This window comes from Geotrypetes seraphini, chromosome 1 (assembly GCF_902459505.1).
Source record: "Geotrypetes seraphini chromosome 1, aGeoSer1.1, whole genome shotgun sequence".
NCBI lineage: Eukaryota > Metazoa > Chordata > Amphibia > Gymnophiona > Dermophiidae > Geotrypetes > Geotrypetes seraphini.
Window position 1 is genome coordinate 225142364 of NC_047084.1, and position 26958 is coordinate 225169321.

General features: G+C 43.9%; 1 protein-coding gene across 4 annotated transcripts in view; it reads left to right on the forward strand.

The window, feature by feature from the left end:
• Window positions 1–26183, forward strand: part of UGDH (UDP-glucose 6-dehydrogenase) — a 133216-nt gene extending 107033 nt beyond the window's left edge. For all 4 annotated transcript variants that reach the window (XM_033947352.1, XM_033947322.1, XM_033947341.1 and 1 more), the window contains 4 exons: window positions 19476–19609; window positions 19920–20011; window positions 20101–20211; window positions 25611–26183. In XM_033947352.1, coding sequence (XP_033803243.1) covers window positions 19476–19609; window positions 19920–20011; window positions 20101–20211; window positions 25611–25718 — 445 coding nt within the window. In that variant the 3' untranslated portion in view covers window positions 25719–26183. The remainder of the gene's footprint in view (window positions 1–19475; window positions 19610–19919; window positions 20012–20100; window positions 20212–25610) is intronic.
• The last annotated feature ends 775 nt before the right edge of the window (window positions 26184–26958 follow it).

Sequence of the window (26958 nt, forward strand, 5' to 3'; positions counted from 1 at the left end):
TGTTGTTATCCTCTACATATGTTCCTGGCTGCTTTAAGACTGAGGATCAGGCACAGTGATGAGGTATGATTGGGAGGGGTTTAAGTCCTGTCGGGTAGATGGAAATAACCCACTGGTCCCTGGAATAAAGTGGATTTATAAGAAAGAAGATTAGCAAAGATAAGAACCTAATCTTTTGCTAATATTCATAACTTAAGAGGCAAAACTCAGGTGTCAATGTGTGAATGCTGTAATGCAGAGGGGAGGAATTGGGGCAGGTGCTATTCCAAAAGGACGGACTCCATCTTAATCAGGGTGGAACTAGATTGCTAGCATCAACACTTTATAAGCTATTCTCTCCTTTTTCAACTAGAATCTGGGGAAAAAAATGACAGTTTCTGATGAGTTAATGTTTCAGAATAAGGTATTTTTGAAGGACATTATTCAACAAGGGAAGTTGGGGCATCCCTGAGAGAGAGATGTAATACATAAAGGCAAAAATAGACCAGGTACCTTTAAAGAACCTTAGTCCCTCTCCTATATCCTTTTATTGTAGTTCCTTTCCTCTTAACTCTGTAAACTGTGCTGAGCTCTGCGCTTGCGGAGATGGCGTGGTATACAAACCTAAGGTTTAGTTTAAGATAGCAAATTATCATTTTTCAAATTCTGAGCAAGTTAATAGAAACACACAATATTGTTAGAAGCCTATAAAATGGAATATATAGCACTAAATGAAAATGAAGTTATAGTAAGCATCTCTGAATCCTGATAGAAGGAAGATAACAAATGGAACACTGTCTTATCAGGGTACAAACTATTGGCCTCTTTTACAAAGCTGCGCAGCAACAGCCCCAAAGCTCTTAAAATCTCTGAGCTTCCAGGCTGTTAGCATGGCTTTGTAAAAGGTAGATCAGATTGGTGGAGGGATAGTGCTATAAATTAAAATGACTGGAATAAAATAAAATAGAAATTCTACAGGAACCAAAATACAATGTGGAATCAAGGATAAAAAATCCATGTGTAAAGGGGGAAAGAACAGTGATAGGAGTAAGATATCATTTGCCTGGCCAGAATAGACAGATGCTGAAATCTTAGCACAAATTAGGGAAGCCAAAAAATTTAGATAACACAGTAATGAGTGATTTTTAAATTACCAAAATATTACAAAAAAATAAAAGTGGCACTCTGAAGAGAAGGCCATATTGGAGAGATGAAATGATTGATTTTTTTTGTTTGTTTGTTTTTTTTGCCTGTCTTGACTGAAGATGTAGGGGAGGTACTCATGTCAAATGTCACTGGGTTTTGGGTTGTTTTTTTTATTTTTATTTTTTTAACGGTGATGAGTTGGAGGAGTTAACACATTTCTATAAACCTGGAAGGAGTAGGACAAATTGACAAACTAGAGAGTAGTAAATCACCTGGACTGGATAGCATACACCATAGAATACTAATAAAACTAAAAAAGAGTTACAAATTACTAATCTGCGATTCATCTTTAAAATTTAGTATGGCATCTGAAGATTGGAGGGTGCTCTGGGGAAATTGTAGACTTGGGAATATGACATCAATGTTGGGCAAAATGGTAGTGGCTATTATAAAGAACAAAATTAATGAACATATATATTAGCCATGGATTAATGAGGCAATGCCAAAATGGAATTAACCAAGGGAGATATTGCATTAATCTACTTCTTTCTTTTTGAAAGCGTGAACAATGTGTGGCTAAAGATAAGCTGGTTGCTATTGTTTGTATGGATTTTCAGCACTTGACAAAGTTCATCATAAACTCTTGAGGAAATTAAGTTGTGGGATGGGAGACTGTGTCCTAATATGGATTAGGAACTGGTGCAAAGATAATTGTCAATGTTCTCCATGGAGAAGGGTGAAATAGTAGTGTTCCCTAAGGAGCCTGCTAGGACTGCTTCTTAATATACTTATAAATGACTTGGAAACAGAAATAACAGTGAGGTGATCAAATATGTTGATGAGACAAAGTTGTTCAAGATGATTGTGGGAAATTGAAAAAAGGACATTATGGGACTAGGAGACTGAGCATACAAATGGCAGATGAAATTTCATGTGAACAAGTGCAAAATGATGCATGTTGGGAAGAGCAATCCAAAATTATGGTTACATATGCTGGGTTTCCACAATAGGTATTACCACCCAGGAAAAGGATCCAATTGTCATCGTTGACATATTAAAATCCTTTGCTCAGTGTGCAGTGGTGACCAAGAAAGCAAATAGAATTCTATGAATCATTAGGAAAAGAATGAAGAATAAAACAGAACATAATGTTTTATGTATTGCTCCATGCTGCAACTAGACCTCAAATATCTCAAAAAGATATGACTGAATTAAAAAAAGGTACAGAGAATGGTGACTAAAATGATTGGGTGAAATGCTCCTCTATGAGTAAAGTCTAAAGAGGTCTCTTCAGCTTGGAGAAGAGATGCCTGAAGGGAGCTATGATACAGGTCTACAAAATAAGTGGAATGGCACAGGTAAACGTGAATTACTTGTTTTCCTCTTTCTAAAAAGTACAAGGGATAACCATGCAATGAAGTCTCTGCATTTATAACAAATTTGAGTGAAGAAAGTTTCTCCATATGTAAGCTCTAATTTGTTGTCAGAGAATTTAGTAGAATCAGTAACAGTTTTTTATAAACATGGTAACATAGTAAATGACAGCAGATTAAGACCCGAATGGTCCGTCCATCCAATCTACCCAACCGAACATGCTCTATAAAGTAATTGTTTACTTTAAATGGTCCTTTTTCTTAGATATTTTTGGGCCAGAAAACCAGAGTTCTGCCCAGTAGTGTGTTTAGGTTTTATCTACTGGAGTCTCCGTCAAAGCTCACTCCATCCCAGCCATTGCATACCTATTTTCTAATTTGAGATCCTCTGTGTTCATCCGATGCTTATTTTAACTCTGTCGCTGTTTTCATCTCAACCACCTCCTTCAGGAGCACATTCCAGGCATCAACCACCCTCTCCATAAAGAAGACTTTCCTAACATTACACCCCTCAACCTCAAATTATGCCCTCTGGTTTTTACCATTTTCCTTTTGCTGGAAAAGATTTTGCTGTGTGTTAATACCTTTCAAGTATTTGAACGCCTGAATCATATCTCCCCTGTCCCTCCTTTCTCTAGGGAATACATACGTCTTTTTTTGGTGCAAATCTCCTACCATTTTCGTCGTCTTCCTCTGGACTGCTTCAAATCATCTTGTATCCTTTGCCAGATACGGTCTCCTCCTCCAAAATTTAAATCAATACTCCAAGTGGGGCCTCACCAACAACCTGTACAGGAGCATCAACACGTTCTTTCTTCTACTGGTTATGCCTCTCTCTACAGCCTAGCATCCTTCTGGCAACAGCTATTGCCTTGTCACACTGTTTCTTTGCCTTTAGATCTTCAGACACTTATCACCCCAAGGTCCCTTTCCCCATCTGTGCACATCAGCTTCTCACCTCCCAGCTGCTTCCAATTTCTAATCCCCAAATGCATTACTCTGCACTTCTTTGCATTGAATTTTAGTTGCCAGATATTAGACCATTCCTCTAACTTTTGCAGATCCTTTTTCATGTTTTCTACTTCCTCCTTGGTGTCTACTCTGTTACAAATCTTTGTATCATCCGAGAAAAGGCAAACCTTTCCTTCTAACCCTTTGGCAATGTCGCTCATAAACATATTGAACAGGATCGCCCCAAGCATTGATCCCTGAGGGACTCCACTACTCACCCTTCCTTCCTTTGAGCGAACTCCATTAACCACCACCCTCTTGGCATCTGACCATCAACAGTTTCTAATCCAATTCACCACTTTGGGTCCTAACTTCAGCCTGTTGAGTTTGTTCAAGAGCCTCTTATGAGGAACCGTGTCAAAGGCTTTGTTGAAATCTAAGTAAATTGCATCTAGCATATGTCCTTGATTCAGTTCTCTGGTTACCCAATCAAAAAATTCAATCAGATTAGTTTGGCACGATTTACCTTTAGTAAAACCATGTTGCTGCAGATCCAGTAACCCATTAGATTCTAGGAAGTTAACTATCCTTTTTTTCAACAATGCTTCCATTATTTTCTAATAACTGAAGTGAGGCTTACTGGTCTGTAGTTTCCTGCTTCATCTCTGCCACCACTTATGTGAATAGGGTCCACATCCGCTCTTCTCCAATCCCCAGGAACCACTCCCATCTCCAGATTTGTTGAACAAATCTTTAATAGGACCTGCAAGAACATCTCTGAGCTCCCTCAATATCCTGGGATGGATCCCATCTGGTCCCATTGCTTTGTCCACTTCAATTTTTCAAGTTCATAAACACTTTCTTCCGTGAATGGCACAGTATCTACTCCATTCTTGTGTGTAACTTTACCAGACAATCTTGGTCCTTATCCAGGACAGGATCTTCTGTGAACATAGAACAGAAGTATTTGTTTAGCATGTTTACTTTTTCCTCATCACTCTCCACATATCATCTTTTAGTCTCGCAATTCATTTTTCTTCATCTTCCTTTCACTAATATATCTGAAAAAATTTTTGTCTCCCTTTTTAACATTTCTAGCCATTTGCTCTTCTGCTTGTGCTTTTGTCAGATGTATCTCTCTTGGCTTCTTTCAGTTTCACCTTGTTGTCCTTTCTGTACTCTTTCGAGTTTTTTTTTTATATCTCATGAACGCCAACTCATTGCCTTAATTTTCTCTGCCATATCGATTTTCTTTTTCTCTTTTTATTTATTTTCCTCACATAAAGGTCAGTAGCCATTTTTATTGCTTCTTTCAGCTTAGATCACTGTTTTTCCACTTCCCTTATGTCCTCCCATCCTAATAACTCTTTCTTCAGGTATGCTCCTATTTTATTAAAGTCTGTATGTTTGAAATGTAGGACTTTGGTTTGATATAACAGCTAAAGTGGAGGGCAGCCACACAAAACTCAAACTGTTTGCTCGCTTTTTCCCAGGTGGGCACATTAGAGATACTCTCCTCATTTGTGAGGACCAGAGCTAGTATTGCTTTTTCCTTCGTGGGTTCTGTCTTGGATCAGTTCCTGGAAGACAAATCCTTAAACCGTTATTAAAGTGGACTTGGGGAAAATCCATTTTTTATTTTTGAGATCAGCCACATAAAATCGATTATCCCAGGACAAGTAGGCAGCGTATTATCAGCATATGGGTGACGTCCTCCATGGAGCCCCAATGTGGACAGCCTCGCAAGCAGACTTGCTTGAAGAACTTTAGAAAGTTTGTAACTGCCGCACCGCGCATGCGCGAGTGCCTTCCCGCCCAATGTAGGGCGCGCTTTTCCTCAGCGTTTCCTCAGTTCTAAGTTTTCTGTGGAGCCGAGAAGCCCTCATTTTAATGCTCTGCGCAAGAGTTAGTTCTACACGTGCCTTCTCACCGTGGCTTGTATATTTTTCTTTACAGGGTCGCTGTGTTTATTTGCGCATTTCATTTCAATTTTTTTTTTAAATAGAAGTTTTGTTTTTTATCGTGTCACGGCGGGGCCTACTCCGTGGCCTCAGCCTGCTGGCTTCAATTTCAACATGGCTGTGTTTCATTTCTTTTCCCTGCTGGTCAAAGGGTTCAAGAAGTGTAGCCGGTATCAATGCGCAATCTCCATCACTGCCCCACACAACTGGTGTGTACAGTGTTTAGGACCTGACCATCATCCAGAGTCGTGCATCCGCTGTGCTACATTTCAAAATCGAGCCCTTAAACATCATCGAGTACAGATTGAAAAAATATTCGGGGGAATGGATTGGCCTTTACCTAAGGCCTTGAGATTCCTGCCCTGACCTCAACTCCAGCAAAGTGTTCTATGGGGTCAAACCCTTCAACCTCTACCTCGATCAAACCTTCCTCAATGGGGAAGTCTTGATCTTGGTGGAAATCTGCTAAATCTTCCCCTGAGGCGCTGTTATCCTTGGTATCTCCATCAGGTAAGATAACTAAGCCAACCCCTATGGTCATGCCACCTTTAGAATGGGTTTGTCCGAGGATCTCCAGGAAAAGTGTCTTGAAATCGAGGCAACACTCTTCCTCAAGGTCATCTTTCTCGGAGTTCATAGCCACACCAATTGTACCAGCTCCAGTGGTCTCAGTGCCAGCTTTGCAGAGTATGTTGGAAGTTATTCTGCATCAGGAGTTTGGTAACATGCTTGCCAAATTAACTCCTGCCTCAACCCTGCTTCCTGCAGGCCAGCCTGAGCACTCAGCAGTAATACAAGAAGTCTAGTCTTTAAGAGTACCTCGAGATCAATCTACACACTCTATGCAAGGAGTTGAGTCTTTGTGAGTGCCTCGAGATACATCTGCAAAAGGAGCTGAGTCCTTCTCGGTGTTTCGACTTTGATCTCCAACTTCCAGCCCTATCTCTATGCCTAAAGCATTGCCTTTTTCGAGGCATAGGGTGAGAACTCCTCGACATTCCTCATTGAGGCTGGATTCGAGATAACTACCTCATTCTCCAAGGCACAGTTCATCTCCAAACCATCTGTCGAGGCATTCATCAAGGCCCAGGTCCTCTTCTCGAGACAGACCTTGTTTCTCGAGGCATAGACAATCCTCGAGGCAACCAGCTTCCTTGTCGAGGAAATCTGCTGCAGAACCACACCATTCTCGTCAGTCGAGTCCTTCTCCTGCGAGATTTTCTTCACCAGCTGGTTCTTCCAAATGGAAACATTCTGCTTCTCCAGCTCACTCCAGAAGTGGTCTTTCATTGGCTTCTTTGCTCATGGATTCAGATCTCGGGTATCAATATTCCAGAGAGGCTTCACCATATTTCTCTGCCATCATTTTTATCAAAGATGGGAGCTCATTACATCTGACCTCTGGGTCCTCACTAGAGAGCTGCACGGAACGGGGATGATGGGAATCCCACGGGGATCCTGTGGGTTCCCCCTTCGGGTTGCAGGGATCCTATGGGGATGCCCCCTAGGGTCGCGGGGATCCCTTGGGGACGCCTCCGAGGGTCGCGGGGTTCCTGCAGGGTTGGATGCGAGGCTCGTCTTCTCCCTACTTGCCCTGCCGCAGCACACAGCCGATCGGAACGGAAGTCTTCTACGATGTCAGCGCTGACATTGGAGGGAGGGCTTAAGCAAAGCCCTCCCTCCCTCTGAGGTCAGCGCTGACATCGGGAAGACTTCCATTCCGATCGGCTGTGTGCTGCGATCGGCAGTGGCATACCAAAGGGGGGCGGGGAGGGCAGTCCTCCCCGGGTGCAGCCATAGGAGGGGGGTGGATGCACAGCCGGCCAGGTCCCCTTACCTTTGTGGCACTTCCTCCGACTAACCGACAACAGGCCCAGTCCGACAAACCTCCCTGCCTTGTAGCCGCGAATCTAAATTACTTTCTTACAGCAGCTTCAATACTCCAGCTGCTGTAAGAAGGTAATTTAGATTCGCGGCTACAGGGCAGGGAGGTTTGTCGGACCGGGCCTGTTCTGTTGTCAGTTGGGCGGGGAAGCGCCACAAAGGTAAGGGGCAGGGAGGGAGAAAGGGAGGAAAGGTGGAGTGGAGAGGAAAAGACGCTTAAGGTAAAACTGAGGGAGGAGAAGGACGCTGAAAGCACTGGGGAAGACAAAGGGGTGGAGAAGGACGCTGAAAGGACATGGGGAAGATGGGGGGGTGGAGAAGGACGCTGAAAGAACATGGGGAAGACGGGGGGGGGAGAAGGACGCTGAAAGGACATGGGTAAGAGAGAGTGGGGAGAAGACACTGGCAGGGAAGAATACAGAGATGCCAGACTATGGGGGGAGCGGAGGGAAGAAGATGGGTGCCAGACCAATTTGGAAGGGGGGAGAAAGGGAGAGGCACAGTAACAGAGCAAATGGAAGACGCAGAGAGAAGAGAGATAGTGGATGGTAGGAATTGAATGAGAACAAGAGGAAAGCAGAAACCAGGCAACAAAGGTAGGAAAAAATTATATTTCTTTTTTTTTTGCTTTAGGATAAAGTAGTATATTAGTTGTGTTGATAAAAATTTATAAACATTAGAGGCTCTGGTAGAAATCCGTTTACAAAGTATGTATTCTTCCCAATTAATATTTCCAAATTAATAAAGTCTTTTTGCTTATTTGTAAATGGGCTTCTACCAGAGCCTTTAATTCAGTAGCATAATTAAATGAAATAACTTTCTGTAGTTTTATAGGGATGGGTGGAGATGGAGGGGATTCCTCGCGGGGAGGGTGGGGACAGAGGGGATTCCTCGCGGGGACAGGTGGGGACGGAGGGATTCCTCACGGGGACGGGTGGGATTCCTCACAGGGACGGGTGGGACTTTGGCGGGGTGGTTGGGGACGGGTGGGTTTTCTGTCCCCGTGCAACTCTCTAGTCCTCACCATCATCAGAGAAAGTTACTCTCTTCACTTCCTTCAGATTCCACCAGATCTTCCTCCAAGAGAGTATCCTTCCAATCCATCCCAGACCACCCTTCTTCTCAGGAAGCTCAAGCTCTGCTCCATCTTCGTGCCATCGAGGAAGTTCCTCTGGAACAGCTGAGCATGGGGTTTTACTCCCGTTACTTCCTTGTCCTGAAGAAGGCGGGGGATCTGCGACTGATTCTGGATCTCAGAGCTTTCAACAAATTTCTTGTCGGAGGAAAATTTTGGATGCTGTGTCTAGCATCATTGTATCTCCTTCTGGATCACGATTGGTTATGCTCTCTCCAGCTTATTCAGAACACGGGTGGAGATGGAGGGGATTCCTCGCGGGGAGGGTGGGGACAGAGGGGATTCCTCGTGGGGACAGGTGGGGACGGAGGGATTCCTCACGGGGACGGGTGTGATTCCTCACAGGGACAGGTGGGGACGGGTGGGACTTTGGCGGGGTGGGTGGGGACGGGTGGGTTTTCTGTCCCCGCGCAACTCTCTAATCCTCACCATCATCAGGGAAGGTTACTCTCTTCACTTCCTTCAGATTCCACCAGATCTTCCTCCAAGAGAGTATCCTTCCAATCCATCCCAGACCACCCTTCTTCTCAGGAAGCTCAAGCTCTGCTCCATCTTCGTGCCATCGAGGAAGTTCCTCTGGAACAGCAGAGCATGGGGTTTTACTCCCGTTACTTCCTTGTCCTGAAGAAGGCGGGGGATCTGCGACCGATTCTGGATCTCAGAGCTTTCAACAAATTTCTTGTCGGAGGAAAATTTTGGATGCTGTGTCTAGCACAGTGGTTCCCAACCCTGTCCTGGAGGAACACCAGGCCAATTGGGTTTTCAGGCTAGCCCTAATGAATATGCATGAAGCAAATTTGCATGCCTATCACTTCCATCATATGCAAATCGCTCTCATGCATATTCATTAGGGCTAGCCTGAAAACCCGATTGGCCTGGTGTTCCTCCAGGACAGGGTTGGGAATCACTGGTCTAGCATCATTGTATCTCCTTCTGGATCACGATTGGTTATGCTCTCTCCAGCTTTTTCAGAACACGGCAGCCAAGCTGATTTTTGCAAAACATAAATCTGACCACGTCTCCTCACTCCTGGCCAATCTTCATTGGCTCCCAGTGATTTCCAGAGTCCAATTCAAATGCTCTTGCCTGGCTTTTAAGATTATTCACGGCATCCTTCCTTCCCTAATCCCACTTTCTTTCAACTCCTCGTGCCCTGACTCCACCAGGACCGCCCATAAATTAAAACTATCCTTCCCCTCTCTACATGGTATTCTCCACGCAGGTAAACTGGGAAAATCACTTCTTTTCAAAATCACAGGTCTCTGGAATGACCTTACTATCCCGCTGCGGAACCTGAGCTCCCTCCAGTTATTCCACAAGCAACTAAAAACCTGGCTCTTCTCTAACATGTAAAATCTTTTCCCTTACTTTTCCACTCGATTTATAAACTTATGTAAACCTTTTCCTACCCTTTCTCATTTTTAAGTTCTTGTAAACCGTGCCGAGCTCTACTTCCGTGGAAATGATGTGGTATATAAACTTAAGGTTTAGTTTAGTTTATGCTCTCTGGATCTCAAAGAGGCTTACCCTCACATCCCCATTTATCCAGCCTCTCGCAAGTTCCTCAGATTTCGGCGGGAAATCATCATTTTCAGTACAGAGTGCTGCCTTTTGGCCTGGCATCATCTCCCAGAGTTTTCACCAGAGTTTTCACCAAGTGCCTGGTAGTGGTGGCAGCAGCTCTGCACAGCCATGGTGTCCAGGTCTTCCCATACTTAGACAAATGGCTCATCAAAGAATCAACATCCCAGGAGTTATTGTAGCGACCCAACGGACTATTTGGTTCCTCCAACATTTGGGGTTCGAAATAAACTTTCCAAAATCCCAGCTACAACCCTCTCAAACATTGCAGTTCATCAGAGCTATACTGGACACTGTGCAACTCAGAGCATTCCTCCCTCAACAATGTCAGGATGCTCTTATTCAACTTTGCCTCAAAGTGTCATCCCTTCCTTCACTCTCAGCGAGACACATGATGGTTCTCCTAGGTCACACATGGCCTCTATGGTTCATGTGACTCCTTTTGCCAAACTTCACCTCGGAATTCCTCAGTGAACCCTGGCATCTCAGTTGGTGCAAGCTTTTGACCCAATCTCTCAGCACATTACAGTGACTCCTTCATTGAGTCCACTGGTGGATGCTCTCTTCCAATCTCTCCAGAGGTTTACTGTTTCAAACGCCCCCTAATCAGAAGGTCCTCACCGCAGATTCCTCGATCTACGCTTGGGAGGGCTCATCTCGATGGTCTCCATACTCAAGGGCATTGGTCCAGCACAGATGTTGGAGCCACATTAATCTGTTGGAACTCAGAGCAATTTTCAACACTCCCAAAGCTTTTCAACATCTTCTTCACGATCAAGTAGTCCTCATTCATAGTAACATAGTAGATGACGGCAGATAAAGATCTGAATGGTCCATCCAGTCTGCCTAACCTGATTCAATTTCATTTTTTTTAAATTTTTTCTTCTTAGCTATTTCTGGGCAAGAATCCAAAGTTTTGACTATAGAAGCAAATGATTTTTCATGGTCAGATAATTTCTTGGTGGCTGCCTCGATGGATTCATCAAAGAGGTTGTTGCCCTCACAAGGAATGTTAACCAAGCGGTCTTGAAGGTTAGAGTCCATGGCCTTCTTGCGAGGCTCCGTCGATGACATCACCCATATGTGAGAATAGCTGCTTGCTGTCCCTGGATAACACCTGTTATGGTAAGTAACTGTGCTTTCTCAATCTGTTCAGGACATTTTAGAGGTTTTAGGAAGCCTACCACTAGACAATGTTACAACCAGAAATGGACTAGGTTTTCTGCTTGGTGCACTCTTCACCACAAGGAGCCTCAATCTATCTCCTTGTATTCAGTTCTCAAATCAACATCCATTAGAGTCCATCTCAGTGCAATTGCTGCTCTCCATCAGCCACTAGAAGGGAAACCCCTCTCTGCTCATCCTGTGGTTTCCAGATTTATGAAAGAACATCAATGTCAAACCACCTCCAGTGGTTTGGGATCTCAATGTTGTTCTTGCTAAGTTGATGAATCCTCCACTTTAACCAATGTCTTTGGCTCATCTCAAATATCTAACTTGGAAAGTGGTCTTTCCCATTGCTCTCATATCTGCTCGCAGAGTCAGTGAGCTACAAGCTTTAGTAGCGGACCCACCTTTCACAGTATTCCATCATGACAAGGTGGTCCTAAATTCTTACCAAAAATTGTTTCAGAATTTCATCTCAATCAATCCATTGTACTTCCAGTGTTTTTTCCAAAGCTTCATTCTTACCCTGGAGAAACAGCTCTTTATACTCTGGACTGCAAGTGTGCTTTGGCTTTCTACTTGCAAAGGTCTAAGCCACAAAGATCTTCTCCTAAACTTTTTGTCTCCTTCAATACAAACAAGTTGGGACATCCAGTTTCCAAGAGAATAATCTCCAACTGGTTGGCTGCTTGCATATCTTTCTGCTATGCTCAGGCTGGACTGCATCTAGAGCAGGGGTGCCCAATAGGTCGATCGCGATCGACCGGTAGATCGCCAAAGCAAAGTGAGTCGATCGCGGAGCCCATCCCGGGCTCCATGATAGACTCGCATTGCCTTCACAATCTACCGGGCCGATCAGCCATCCTCTCCCCGACGTCAATTCTGCTGTTGGAGAGGAAGTTCCGGGCCAGCCAATCACTGCTTGGCTGGCCCGGAACTTCCTTTCCGACAACAGAATTGATATCGGGGAGAGGAATTATGGTTGGTCGGAAGCAGGGAGAACTTGGAGCAGTGGTGGCTTTGGGGCCTGTTCCACCATGGCGGCGGCTTGGGGGCCCCTTCTCCGATGGCGGCGGCAGTGGCTTGGGGGAGAGCAGGGAGAAAGAAAGGGGGCAGGCAGGGAGACAGAAGGAAAGAAGGGAGACAGAAGGAAAGAAAAGGGGCATGAAGAGAGAAAAAAGAAAGGGAGGCAGGGAGAAAGAAAGGGCAGGGAGAGAGGAAGAAAAAGTTGGGGGAGGGAATGAGGTCTGGAGGAGAGGAAGCATACAGGCTGAAAGAAGGGAAGAAAGACTGGATGCACAGTCAGAAGAAAGTGCAACCAGAGACTAATGAAATCACCAGACAACAAAGGTAGGAAAAATGATTTTATTTTCAATTTAGTGATCAAAATGTGTCCGTTTTTGAGAATTTATATCTGCTGTCTATATTATGCACTATGGCCCCCCTTTTACTAAACCGCAATAGCTGTTTTTAGCGCAGGGAGCCTATGAGCGTCGAGAGCAGCGCTGGGCATTCAGCGCAGCTCCCTGCGCTAAAAACTGCTATCGTGGTTTAGTAAAAAGGGAGGGGGGTATATTTGTCTATATTTGTATGGTTGTTACTGAGGTGACAGTGCATAGAGTAATCTGCCTTGACCTCTGAAAAAATCCCGGAATATAAATGATGATTAACATTTTCTCTGCGTAGTGTACTTTGTGTTTTTTAAAAAATTTTTTTGTTGATAGATCATTTTGACTTGGTCATTTTAAAAGTAGCTTGCAAGCCCAAAAAGTGGGGGCACCCCTGATCTAGAGGGTTGAGTCACAGCCCAAAAAGTTAGAGCCATGGCGGCATCTGTAGTTTTCTTTAGATCTGCTCCTATTGAGGAAATCTGTAAAGCTGCCACTTGGTCCTCAGTTCATACTGTCAAATCTCATTATTGTCTGGATTCTTTTTCCAGACGGGATGGCCACTTTGGCAAGGCAGTATTACAAAATTTATTCTCCTGAATTGCCAACACTCCCACCATCCCATTCTGGTTAGCTTGGAGGTCACCCCTATGTTGAGAATATGCTGCCCGCTTGTCCTGGGATAAAGCACAGTTACTTACCGTAACAGGTATTATCCAGGGACAGCAGGCAGATATTCTCACAACCCACCCACCTCCCCTGGTTGGCTTCTTAGCTAACTATCTGAACTGAGGAGACGCGTGCTTTTCGTCGGGCGGGAAGGCACTCGCACATGCGCGGCAGTCGCGAACTTTCTAAATTTCTTCAAGCAAGTCTGCTTGCGAGGCTGTCCACATCGGGGCTCTGTGGATGACGTCACTCATATGTTGAATATCTGCCTGCTGTCCCTGGATAACACCCGTTATGGTAAGTAACTGTGCTTTTTACTCCTTTTGGATCTTTAAATACTCCTGACCTGACTTGGCCACTGTTGGAAACAGGATAATGGACCTTTGTTTTGTGCTAGTATGGCATTACTTAGGTATTAATGTAATACTCAAAGTAGCTGATTTGGAGCAAATGATTTACATTTATTTAATGTTCTACTGGTAGCTGCTGCCCAGAGCAAGTTGCTTATTAACAGAACACAATATAAAATTGCATTTAAATCAGACAAATTCACTAACTGTGCCCAGAGCGATACTCAATTCATAAAAAACATAAAATCCTAATTAAAAGAAACCTATGGTAACAAATTCAATAGCAGCATAGCAGACCAAGTTTAGATATTATATTCAACAGCACTCTAAATGTTCCTGAATATCACATAAGAACTGCAGAGGACCTGCTTTTGATCATATCTCATCCTTTGTTCTTATCCATCCTAACAATTAAACTATAATGCTGAGCTATGCCAATCCTAAACCAATCAATTGAAAGCAGATGCAATAAAAGGTCCTTAACTTAATTTCTAAAGGATTTACAATTCTTTTCCTATTGTAAATTTTTCAGTAACTAATTCTATAATATTACAAGAGAGAATGCCCTCCTTTACTTCCTCCTTAAATCTCCTGCAGAGTTTAACATCCAAATAAAACCTCTTCCAGAGAGTGCAAGAAACTTATATGGTATGTGATTGTACAGATTCCATTTAAATTTAACAACTTAAACATCTCAATAAATGAAGAATTTTAATTTAAAATATTGGGGTTGACATTCAAAGTGATTTAACAGGCCAGAAATAAGTCCTGGCTGGTTAAATTCTTATTTGGGGCTAACTGGTCATTTTCAGCAGCACTTAAATAGTTAGTGCCACTGAAAATAAACCAGCTAGTGCCTAACTCAGAACTATTTTGGGACATTCTAGGAGCAGAGTTGGCACTTGACTGCAAGTTTACTATATAACAGAACTGCATAAATCAGTCCTGTCTTTAAGCCACAGCCAGTTAAGAGCTGACTATCCACTATTGCGTGGATGTCAAGTACATTAGGATGCAGGTTTCAGGTGTGCATGTTGTAGACAGGGCTTTGGGGGTCCTGATCCTTAATGGTCAGTGCTTTGGTACTTCCCATACAACTGCACCAGTCTGGACAATATAGCAGGAAAATTTATATATCTTACCTGCTAATTTTCTTTCTTTTAATGCTTCCAGACTGGTATGGTGCCCACCCTTCAAGTATCAGCCTATAGTTGGGCAATGCTGTTAAGTGTAGATGTTTAGTCTTATTTTTTTTTTTCCACCTGAACTAAACAGTGACATTCAAGAAGATAAGTGTTGCTATACTGGGACAGACCAAAGGTCCATCAAGCCCAGTATCCTGTTTCTTAACCATAACTAGTCCAGGTCACGAGTACCTGGCAAGAATGTATAAGGACATAAGAATTGGCACTGATGGGTCAGACAAGTGGTCCATCGCGCCCAGCAGTCCGCTCCCGCGACGGCCCCCAGGTCAAAGACCAGAGCCCTAACTGAGATCAACCCTACCTCCGTACGTTCCGGTTCTGCTGGAACTTGTCCAACCTTGTCTTGAATCTCTGGAGGGTGTTTTCCCCTATAGCAACCTCAGGAAGAGCGTTCCAGTTTTCCACCACTCTCTAGGTGAAGAAGAACTTTACATTTGTATGGAATCTACCCCCTTTTAACTTTAAAGAGTGTCCTCTCATTCTTCCTACCTTGGAGAGGGTGAACAACCTGTCTTTATCTACTAAGTCTATTCCCTTCAGTATCTTGAATGTTTCTATCATGTCCCTTCTCAGTCTTATTTTTTCCGAGGGAGAAGAGGCCCAGTTTCTCTAATCTCTCACTGTACGGCAACTCCTCCAGCCCCTTAACCATTTTAGTCGCTCTTCTCTGGACCCTTTCAAGTAGTACTGTGTCCTTCTTCATGTACAGTGACCAGTGCTGGACGCAGTTTTCCAGTGAGGGTGTACCATGGCCTGGTACAGAGGCATGATAACCTTCTCTGATCTGTTTGTGATCCCCTTCTTAATCATTCTTAGCATTCTCTTTGCCCTCTTTGCCGCCGCCGTGCATTGCACGGATGGCTTCATCGACTTGTTGACCAGTACTCCCAAGTCTCTTTCCTGGGGGGGGTCTCTCCAAGCACCGCCCCGGACATCCTGTATTCGTGTATAAGATTTTTGTTACCACCATGCATCATCTTACACTTATCCACATTAAACCTCATTTGCTATGTCGCAGCCCATTTCTCGAGCGTGTTCATATCCTGTTGTAGGTCTTCGCAATCCTTCTGTGTCTTCACTACTCTGAATATATTCGTATCGTCTGCAAATTTAATCACCTTGCTTGTCGTACCAATTTCCAGGTCATTTATAAATATGTTGAAGAGCACGGGTCCAAGCACCGAACCCTGTGGCACTCCGCTCGTGACACTTTTCCAGTCCGAGTATTGTCCATTTACCCCCACTCTCTGTTTCCTATCCGCCAACCAGTTTTTTATCCACATGAATATGTCACCCTCGATTCCATGGCTCGCAATTTTTTGTAGTAGTCGTTTATGCAGGACTGTCAAATGCCTTCTGAAAATCCAGATATACAATGTCGACCAGCTCGCCCTTGTCTATCTGCCTGTTTATTCCCTTGAAGTGCAACAAGTTTGCCAAGCAAGATCTCCCCTTGCTGAAGCCATGCTGGCTGGTCTTCATCAGATTGTGTCCATCAAGGTGATCATTGATGCGGTCCTTTATCAGCGCCTCTACCATCTTTCCCGGTACCGAGGTCAGATCTCCTCTCGAAACTTTATTGAAGATCTGCATAACATTAGTCACATTCCAGTCTTCTGGAATCCTTCCCAATTTGATCGACAGATTGGCTATCAGTTGAAGCAGTTCAGCTATAGTCCCTTTCAGTTCCTTGATTACCCTCGGATGGATGCCATCCGGTCCCGGGGATTTATCACTTTTAAGCCTATCAATCTGCCTGCATACCTCTTCTAGACTGATCGTCAACCCTGTCAGTTTCCCGTCTTTGTTTCCTGCTTATAGCCTGTCAGCTTCCGGTATGTTGTGTATATCCTCTTCGGTAAATACAGATGCAAAAAATGTGTTCAGTTTGTCAGTGATTTCTTTGTCCTCCTTTAACACTCCCTTTATTCCATGGTCATCCAACAGCCCCACCACTTCCTTCTCGGGTCGTTTCCCCTTAATATATCCAAAGAACAGCTTGAAGTTTTTCGCCTCTTTGGCTATTTTTTCTTCATAGTCTCTTTTGGCCCCTCTTACCGCCTTATGGCACCTTCTTTGATGCTGTTTGTGCTATTTTCAGTTTTCATCTATTTTTGACCTTTTCCATTCCTTAAATGAAGTCTTCTTGTCTCTGATCGCTTCCTTCACCGCTACAGTGAGCCACGCCGGTTTCTTGTTCTTTTTCCTCTTGGATCCCTTGTTGATATGTGTTATATATAGATTTTGCAATCCGGTGACCATGTCCTTAAAAAGGGACCATGCTTGCTCTAGTGTTTTTACAGTGCTTATCTTCTTCTTAATCTTCTTCCCCACCATGAGTCTCATCCCTTCGTAATCCCCTTTTCGGAAGTTCAGTGCCGTGGCCGTCGTTCTGGATCGATGTTTTGCCCCTGTGTCCAGGTCGAAGCGGATCATATATTGTGATCACTGGTTCCCAGTGTCCCCTCTACTTCTACATCTTGTGCCGGTCCTCATAGTCCATTTAGAATTAAGTCCAGAATTGCATTTCCTCTCGTATTTTTCTTGACAAGTTGTACCAGGCTTCCTTGATAAGTTGTTCCAAATTTTATGCTGCTTATTGCAGAAATAAGCAGTGGATATTCCCAAGTCCATCTTAAAAATGGCTTTGAATTTTAGAAAATTATTAAAAACTTTTTAAACCCTGTTAAGCTAACTGTTTACCACATTCTCTGGAAACGAATTTCAGAGTTTAATTACACTTTGAGTGAAGAATATTTTCTTCAGTTTGTTTATAAGTTTACTACTTGGTCACTATGTTGTGTGCCCCCTAGTCCTTGTATCATGATTACCTGTTCCACTCCTCTGTATTTTATAGACCTCTGTCATATCTCATTCAGCCATCTCTTCTCCAAGCTTTAGCTTTTCTTCACAGGGAAGTCATCCCATCCGCTTTTATCATTTTTGTCACCCTTCTCTTTACCTCTTCTAATTCTAAATTTTAGATGCTGTGACCAGAATTGTACACAGTATTTGAGATACATATGGACATACTATGGAGCAATACAAAGGCATTATAATATTGTCATTTTTGTTTGCCTTTCCTAACTATTCCTGGCATTTGCTTTCTTAGCTGCTGCTGCACACTTAACAGAGGATTTTAATGCATCCTTTTGCTGGGTGGTGACTCCTAATATGGAACTGTGCATTATGTAGCTATAGCTTGGGTTCTTCTTTTCCTACATACATTACTCTATACTTGCTTACATTAAATGGCTTCTGACATTTGGATGCCCAATCTCTCAGTCTTGTAAGGTTCTACAAAAAATTTTCACAGTCCTCATGTGACTTTACAACTTTAAATTTGTGGATGACTCAAAATTATTTAGTTATCTGACTATTCCCATCTCTAGATCATTATATAAATGTGTTTAAAAAAACAACAACCCAGTAGTCCCAGCACAGACCGTTGGGGAACTATCTACCCTTTTCCATTGAGGTTCAGATTCATAACAAGGGTAGCAGCAGCACATAGCCCACTCGATTAGACAGGGGACTGTCAGCAAGCAGTGGGAATGTATATGATCTCAGTTGGACATCTGCTTGGCTAGTCAAAGACTCTAGAGCAGTGGTCTCGAACTGAAACCCTTTGCAGAGCCACATTTTGGATTTGTGGGTACTTGGAGGGCCTCAGAAAAAATAGTTAATGTCTTATTAAAGAAATGATAATTTTGCATGAGGTAAAACTCTTTATAGTTTATAAATCTTTCCTTTTGGCTAAGTCTTAATAATATACTTCTCCCTCCATATTCGCTATGATAGGGGATTAACAGAACTGCAAATACTGAAAAACCGCGAATAACTTTTTAATGTTATTTGCTGTTTTCTATTAAAAACCATCGTGAATATGGTGAAACTGCGAATAACATGATGGGAGACCTGGCCTGTTTCTGAAGGAGAGGCAAAACACGGTGAACAAAGTGCTGGGAATCAGCGATTTTCTCTGTAAACGCTTGGAATCAGCGATTTCTCTATGCAAGCTGATGTAATTTGTGGGGAGGAGCCAGCAAGCTAAAAACCGTAAATAATTGAAACCGTGAATGTTGAAACCATGAATACAGAGGGAGAAGTGTATTGTAATTTATAGCTAAAGAGACATATGATCAAGAAACTGTTTTATTTTACTTTTGTGATTATGATAAACATACCGAGGGCCTCAAAATAGTACCTGGCAGGCTGAGAGTTTGAGACCACTACTCTAAAGGGACTGCACAGCTCACTTATAGGTCTTTTTAAAAGTCAGTGGCTCTTGATCTCCATCTGCTGGTGGGAGTACATAAGCTACATATGTTTTTGCTGGTCTAGAGGAACTAAAAGAAAATTAAGATCTTTCCAACCCTTTCCTGGAGGTATACATGACCCATGTTTGTTCAGGATTGTCACAATGAATATACATGAGATTATTTTAAATGTACCTCCAGGAGAGGTTTGGGGAATTGTTATAAACATGGGTTACAGTAGAAATCTGGCAGTTTGCAATAAAATATCATTTGGCATCTATGACTCTCAGAGACTTTGAGCTGTTAAGATAAATCCTCACATTTCTCACTCGCTTAGTAGCTAGGAAAAGTCTTATCTGTGGTTAATATTGCTGGCTTAATTTCTAGTTATACATGTGGGTTTTCTCAACATCTTGGTTTTATTTAGAGAATCCTCAAGTATTTACATCAGCAAGTACCTGATAGATGAAGGTGCGAACCTCCATATTTATGATCCAAAAGTTCTAAAGGAGCAAATATTGCTGGACCTCGCTCATCCAGGTGTCTCAGGGGATGACAGAGGTTTGTACATTTTGTAGTTTTCCTGTCACATGATCTTGAATGTTGACTTTTAAAATATAATATATGGCATTTATTCTGCTTCTATTAGTTGCCTGCAATTTTAAAATGCCTTACAAATTAAAGCATTAAACCTTCCTTCTTTGCCAACATTATCACGTCTTCTGTGTGACATGGTTTCGCAGCATACTGCCAGAAGTTAAGTCTGTCTGGGAGAGACTTTGCCTTTTTCTATCTATTGAAAATTCTCCCAGAGGACAAAGGCGTTGTAAAATGACATTTTTCTTAAAATGCTATATTCTTTTTGCCACAGTCTCTCGATTGGTCCATATTGCAAAAGACCCATATGAAGCCTGTGATGGTGCCCACGCTCTTGTTATCTGCACAGAGTGGGACATGTTTAAGGTAAGGCAGCAGAAATGAGAGGTTGCTGAATGACAGCACTGCATTAAAGGGTACAAGTTCTTATGCAAAAATTTTTGTGCGTATGATAGGAACTGGATTTTGAACGTATTCATAAAAAGATGCTGAAGCCAGCTTTCATCTTTGACGGCAGACGTGTCCTGGACAGCCTTCATGCTGAGCTTCAGAACATTGGTTTCCAGGTGATTTGATTTTTTGTTTTCCCTTCTTTCTATAATTTGTTTTTAAATGTATTCCAATAATGCCCTCCTCTACTCAATGCTATCGAACTAGAGGTAGACAGCTCAGTGTACGGGAACCCATCACACTTCAAATTTTTCCAACGTTGCTAACAATCTGATCAGGATTCACTAGTGGCAGGTCTTGTCAGACATATTTGATCTTTTTTTTTTTTTAACTGGTTGACCAGAGAATTTGATAGAGGGAGTGTGCTAGATGTGAACATAAGAATATAAGAATTGCCGATGCTGGGTCAGACTAGTGGTCCATCGTGCCCAGCAGTCTGCTCCCGCGGCGACCCTTAGGTCAAAGACCAGTACCCTAACTAAGTCTAGCCTTACCTGCGTACGTTCTGGTTCAGCAGGAACTTGTCTAACTTTGTCTTGAATCCCTGGAGGGTGTTTTCCCCTATAAGAGCGTTCCAGTTTTCCACCACTCTCTGGGTGAATAACTTCCTTACGTTGTCAATTGAGAGCCATTATTTCAGACAGAAGCCAATTGTCACAGAAAGATGCTGGAAACTACCAGAAACTCAAGTCTATGAGGGACAGGCTTCACCTCATTTTTCTCTCTTTCTCCTTCAGCCTTTCACACCTCACACATCTCTACCCATTCAGACACACACATTCAGATAAAACCTCTTTGCCTGTTCTTTCCACTTCCCTTCTTTCTATCTTCAGCTTCTGCACACACGGACACAAACACACACACACCTTTACTCCTCAGCATTTTCAGGACGTCTTTTCTTCCTATATTTGGGTTTTCGTTCTCCTGCAGTCTTTCACCCCTATATACATAGAAGCAGATGTACAACAAAATATCTTTCTGTACCTTAGAACAAGCATATGTATTGTGTATATTTCTTCTAAGCATTGCACCTCTATAATATTAAGCCTATTTCTACAAAATATACTTATTATGCAACCACTCTTGGTTATTATTGTCATTAATTTACTTCCCACTGCAAAATTAACCCAGGACCTCTCAGCACACCCACAAGAGATCATCCAAAAGAACGTACATTTTAAACACAGCATCTCTGAGACAAACTTGGATTTTCTTGTTGCTGAGGATTTTTTGGACCCCGGTTCGTCTACAGAAGTTAGATAATTCTAAGTCTAACAGATGCTGGCACTGTCATCTTGATATTGGACCATCTATTTTACTGTCCTTTAATACTTAGTTTTTGGAAGTCGATATGGAGACAGATTAACACTGTAGTGGAGTCATCGATCCATTGACATATGATGTAGTCATATGTGGGATGTTATTACATCTTAAACCCCCTTTGGACCGATATAAAAGCCGGCTACTCCTTATTATGACTGGGGTAGTCATACAGAGGGTTACTCGTAATTGGAAAAATTGCGATCGCCTTAATTTTCCTTTTTGGTGGGCAAATTTATGCCTCTGCTCCAGGTATGAGAAAATGAATGCTGATATGTTGGGGCATAACACATTTAATTTGATTTGGGGCCCATTGACTTCTTTTATTACTTCATTATAATTGTCTTTTATCTTTAGTTTTTTTGTGGAATTACACACACATCCAAGGTAGGGTGGGAGATTGGGAGTGTGGAGTTATATCTTTGCTTTGTTATGTTCTATGTTTACAGGTTATAGAAGGGAAGGGAGGGGGGTTATTCTTTATGTATTACTAGTCTTTAAGCCCGTTACATTAACGGGTGCTAGACTATATGTCTGTCTGTCTTTCTTTCTTTCTGTCTCTCTCTCTCTCCCGCTGTCTCTCTCTCTCTCTCCTTGGCTCCCTTTTTCTGTCTGTCTTTCTGTCCCTCTCCCTGCCCCTGTGTCTTTCTTCCTTTCTGTCTGTCTCCCTCCCTCCTGCTGTCTGTCAGTCATTCTTTGCCTCCATTTCCCTGTGCAGCAGCATTTCCATCCCACTTCCCTGTGGAACAGCAACAGCATTTCCCTCCCCCCCCCGACTTCCCTGTGCAGCAGCAGTGGTATTTGGCTTCCCCTCCAGGTCCCTGTGCAGCAGTTGCAGCATTTCCCCCACCCCTTCTCTTACCGCGATCTGGCCTGCTCCGTTCGGCCCCTCCCCCGCGTTGTGGCCTGCTGCGATCTGGCTGCTCCGTTCGGCTCCTCTCCCTTCCCGTGGTCTAGCCTGTTCCATGGCCCCCCCTTCCCTTATAGCGTTCCCCACAGGCAGGCAGGCCCAGCTTCTTCCTTGCGGCTCGAGTCCTCTTCTTTGTCGGCCCCCCCTTCCCTTCATGTCTGTCTGTCTGGGTATTTTTTTATTTGTCTCTCTCTCCTTGCATGCTGCCTGTCTGTCATTTTTCTGTCTGTGAATGTCCCTGTGCCTCCTTCTAGGTCCTTAGTGCCCCTTCCTATGTCCATAGTGCCCCTTTCTATGTCCATAGTGCCCCTTTCTATGTCCTTAGTGCCCCAGTGCCTCCCTCCGATGCCAGCCTGCCTTCCATTGAAAAACCCCTACCCCCTCCGTTGCCTCCCATCCCCCTTCCATTGAAACCCCATGCCAGCCTGCCTGCCTCCCATCCCCCTGAGCAGCATATTTCCATGGAACCCCCCCCCTGATGCCATCCTGGCTGTCTGCCTTCCATTGAACCCCCCACCCCCCTTCCGATGCCAGCCTGCCTGCCTCCCATTCCCCTTCCACTGAACCCCCCCCACCCCCATGCCTGCCTGCTTGCTTGCCTCCCATCCCCCTGAGCAGCATGTTTTCATGGCAACCCCTATGCCATCCCGCCTGTCTGCCTTCCATTGAACCCCCCCACCCCTCCTCCGATGCCAGCCTGCCTGCCTCCCATTCCCCTTTCACTGAACCTCCCCCCACCCTATGCCTGCCTGACTCCTCCCCCGCCCCCCCCCGCCGACCCTACCCGGCACAACTGAAACCCCCGTTGACCCTCCCACCGCTACAGGGCTGACAAACCCGGCAGGAGCAGCAGAGTCCCAGGCACACTAAACGCTGCTTCGGGTCTTCTACTGGCCTAATTTCCTCTGCCGTGTCCCTTCTTTCTTCTTTCTCCATTCTAACCATCCATCTGCCATTTCTGTCCTCCCCTTCCATTTCCCTTCCCTCCTCCAGAGGTCTGGCATCTTTCTTTTTTATCTCGTCTCCATCCAAAGATCCACCTTTTCTTAACTACCCTTTCATCCAGCATCCCTCCCTCCTTCCCCATCACCCCAGGGTCCACCGTCTCTCCCTTTCTTTTCCCAACTACCCTCCTATCCAGTATCTCTATCTCCCTTCCACACCATCCCTTATGTCCAACTTCTCTCCCTTTCTGTTCCTTCCCTCCCTAAATCCCATTGTCCATCATCTCTCTCCCTCTCCTATTTTTAGATCCATTATTTCTTCTCCCCCGAAGTCTGGCATATGCACATCTCCTTGAACCCCCCTCCCCTCCCTCTGTGTACTTCTATACCAGGGCCCCCCCTCCCCTGAAGGTCTGTCCCCCCTGAAGGCCTGTTCCCCCCCTTGAAGGCCTATGCCACCACCAATGGCCTGTCCCCTCTTTGAAGGCCTGTCCCCCCTTAAAGGTCTGCACCATGCACCCCCCTTAAAGGCCTGTTCCCCACTTAAAGGCCTGCACCCCCCGAAGGCCTGCCTGTCCCCCCTGAAGGCCTATGCCACCATCCTTGGCTTGTCCCCCCTTTGAAGGCCTGTCCCCCCCTGTTAAAGGCCTGTTCCCCGTTAAAGGCCTGCGCACCCCCTCTCCCCAAGGCCTTCAGGAGCGGCAGTGCTGCTTTTGCAGACTGGCCGTTGCTGCACCTGTTTTAGAGGTCGAGGAGGGAGGGTCAGTCGGGAAGTGCTGCGTCTGGCTTCCCTCCTGGCCTCACTGAAAACTTCCCCCTCCCCCCCAAAGACTGCGCACTTTCCCCCCCGGGAAGGCCTCCGTGTTCTCCCTGGCCTCCCCGAATCCTTTACCTTACAGCTTGAGCCTGCAGCTGAAGATCACGTCTTTGCACTGCAGTGCTTTAAGCTGTTTCCTCCTCTGACGTTGGAGGCAACAGCTCAAAGCACTGCAGTGCAAAGACGCTGTAACCACGATCTTTGGCTGCAGGCTCAAGCTGTAAGGTAAACAGTTTGGGGAGGCCAGGGGGAACACGGAGGCCTTCCGGGGGGGGGGTGGGCAGTCTTTCGGGGGGGGGGGGCAGTCCTTCGGGGAGGCCAGGAGGGAAGCCAGACGCAGTACTTCCCGACTGACCCTCCCTCCTCGACCTCTAAAACAGGTGCAGCAGCGGCCAGCCAGCAAAAGCAGCACTGCCGCTCCGGCTTTAGGTAGGGAGGGGAGAGGGTCTGAATTGGGAAGCCAATTTTTTTAAAAAAATTTAAAATAGATTTGAATCGATTCACCCGAAGTGAATCGGTGAACCGATTCAAATTGTGAATCGGGCAGCACTACTGGCCACAGTATCTTGAATTAACTGAAGATAATGTACATTGGCTTTACTTAAGCCAAGAAAAAGGGGGGCTTGGGAGTCCACTGGACCATTTTTAAGATGGAAGTGGAGTGGCTGGGGTTTGGGGGTAAGAGATGGCTGCTGCCTGTGCTGATTTTCCTGTCAGTGCCTGAGCCAATCAGTGTTCAGACACTTGACAGGAAAGTTAGCATGGGACTATCGACAGCTCAAAGCTGTCAGTAGTTTTCAGCCATTAGGGCAGGGGTCTTCCTTGTGTTGTTTCTCTGAGCATAAGAAAGAATTGCTAGTGAGTTTATTAAAATACCAGTGAGCTCATTAGCATAGGATGTTCAGTCACTGCTCGGTAAAGCAGTGGCTGAAAGTCTCTGTGCATTACCCTCAATGCATCTGCCCCTATGTTCTGTAGTTTGAACGTTCATTAATAGAAAAATTAAGCAAAGCCATAACTGAAGTGCAGTGCAAGTGCACAGGGCAGCCTGGTACAGTGACTAAAACTTTCTTAACCATTGCAACCATATGTGACCATATTTGCATAAAGGTGACCAAGTAGCTGACCCAAAATGCAAAAGTTACATGTTATGAAACTTTTTTCACATAAAGATAGGGTTTGCACAGTTATCACAATATTATTCTAACAGAATTCATTTAAAGTTTTAGTTTTTGACTATTTTATTCCCTTTTCCCAGAGATGATCACATGTGCTATCAACCGGGTCTGGCTAAACTGCTATATGGTCCTTTGTCTTTCAAATTGCTTGTATTGGTACACAAGCAACATCTAGCCTAAGGTTAAAAAAATCCACCCCCTTGCAGCTGCCACTTAGACTGTACATTTGGTGTGTTTTTCTTCCTTGCTAGCTGTGCAGTGTTCTACCTGGACCATACTACAGTATTAAGGCTATTGCTGTAACAAATCACTTCAATCTAATCTAAACTTATTTTTTGCCCCTTAGATTGAGACAATCGGGAAGAAAGTGGCGACAAGAATCCCTTTCACCCCATCAGCTGAAATTCCAAAGTTCAGTCTTCAGGATCCACCTATGAAAAAACCACGAATTTAAAGCTATGCTATGGATTTGTAACTAGTGTGCGCCAACAAAGGGCAAATGTTAATGCCCATTTTCTAAGTATTTTTCTTTTTTGTGGGAATCAAACTGCATCAAGTATACTGAATACAGTATCCTATGACAATATTTTTCTTACAGATAATTGATATCTGGTACTTTTTAAATCCAGAAGCTATCATTCTATTTTTGTAATATGGAATATGAATGTAATTTTCTTCGCTACTGAAGATAAAAAAAATTGCAATGTTTAGTTTAGTCTGCTTCATTTTTATGTCCAGAATAACTTTTTTTAAAGAAATATTTGTAAAATGATCCATGCTTTTAACTACCAACAACTTTTTGTACCTGAATATGTACCATCTTTGTATAATGCTCTGTATCTTCAGTACTGCTATAAAAATAAGTATTGTGTGCAACTGCACTTTATTTTTAAAATATCAACCTCAAATTGTTTATGGTCATATAGCTCAGTTTTGATGCAGCTTTCCTTGATGCCAAATGTGTTTTAAATTATAATAGGACTGGGGCCATTCTACTGACTTGTATTATCTGCATCCTTTGGCTTAATCTGCTCCAATCTGTGTGTACTGCCTCAGCACAATAGAGGGACTATAATATTGATGTATGGATTCTATATTCAGAATCTTGGGTCCAAGTACAGCTTACAGATACTCATGCTGACTAAATTTAAGACAGTTTCTTACTCGGTGAACAGTAGTCAGCCTGATGCTTATTTAAGCAGGCTGGAGGGCAGGGATTAGTAAATGATACTGCTCTTATTAGCATAATATATGTAACATAGTAGATGACGGCAGATAAAGATCCAAATGGTCCATTCAGTCTGCCCAACCTGATTCAATTTTAAATTTTTTTAATTTTTTCTTCTTAGCTATTTCTGGGCAAGAATCCAAAGCTCTACCGGATACTGTGCTTGGGTTCCAACTGCCGAAATCTCCGATAAAACCTACTCCAGCCCATCTCCACCCTCCCAGCCATTGAAGCCTTCTCCATCCCACCCTCTCCCAAATGGCCATATACAGACACAGACCGTGCAAGTCTGCCCAGTACTGGCCTTAGTTCAATATTTAATATTATTTTCTGATTCTAGATCCTCTGTGTTCATCCCATGCTTCTTTGAACTCAGTCACAGTTTTACTCTCCACCACCTCTCTCGGGAGAGCATTCCAGGCATCCACCACCCTCTCCGTAAAGTAGAATTTCCTAACATTGCCTT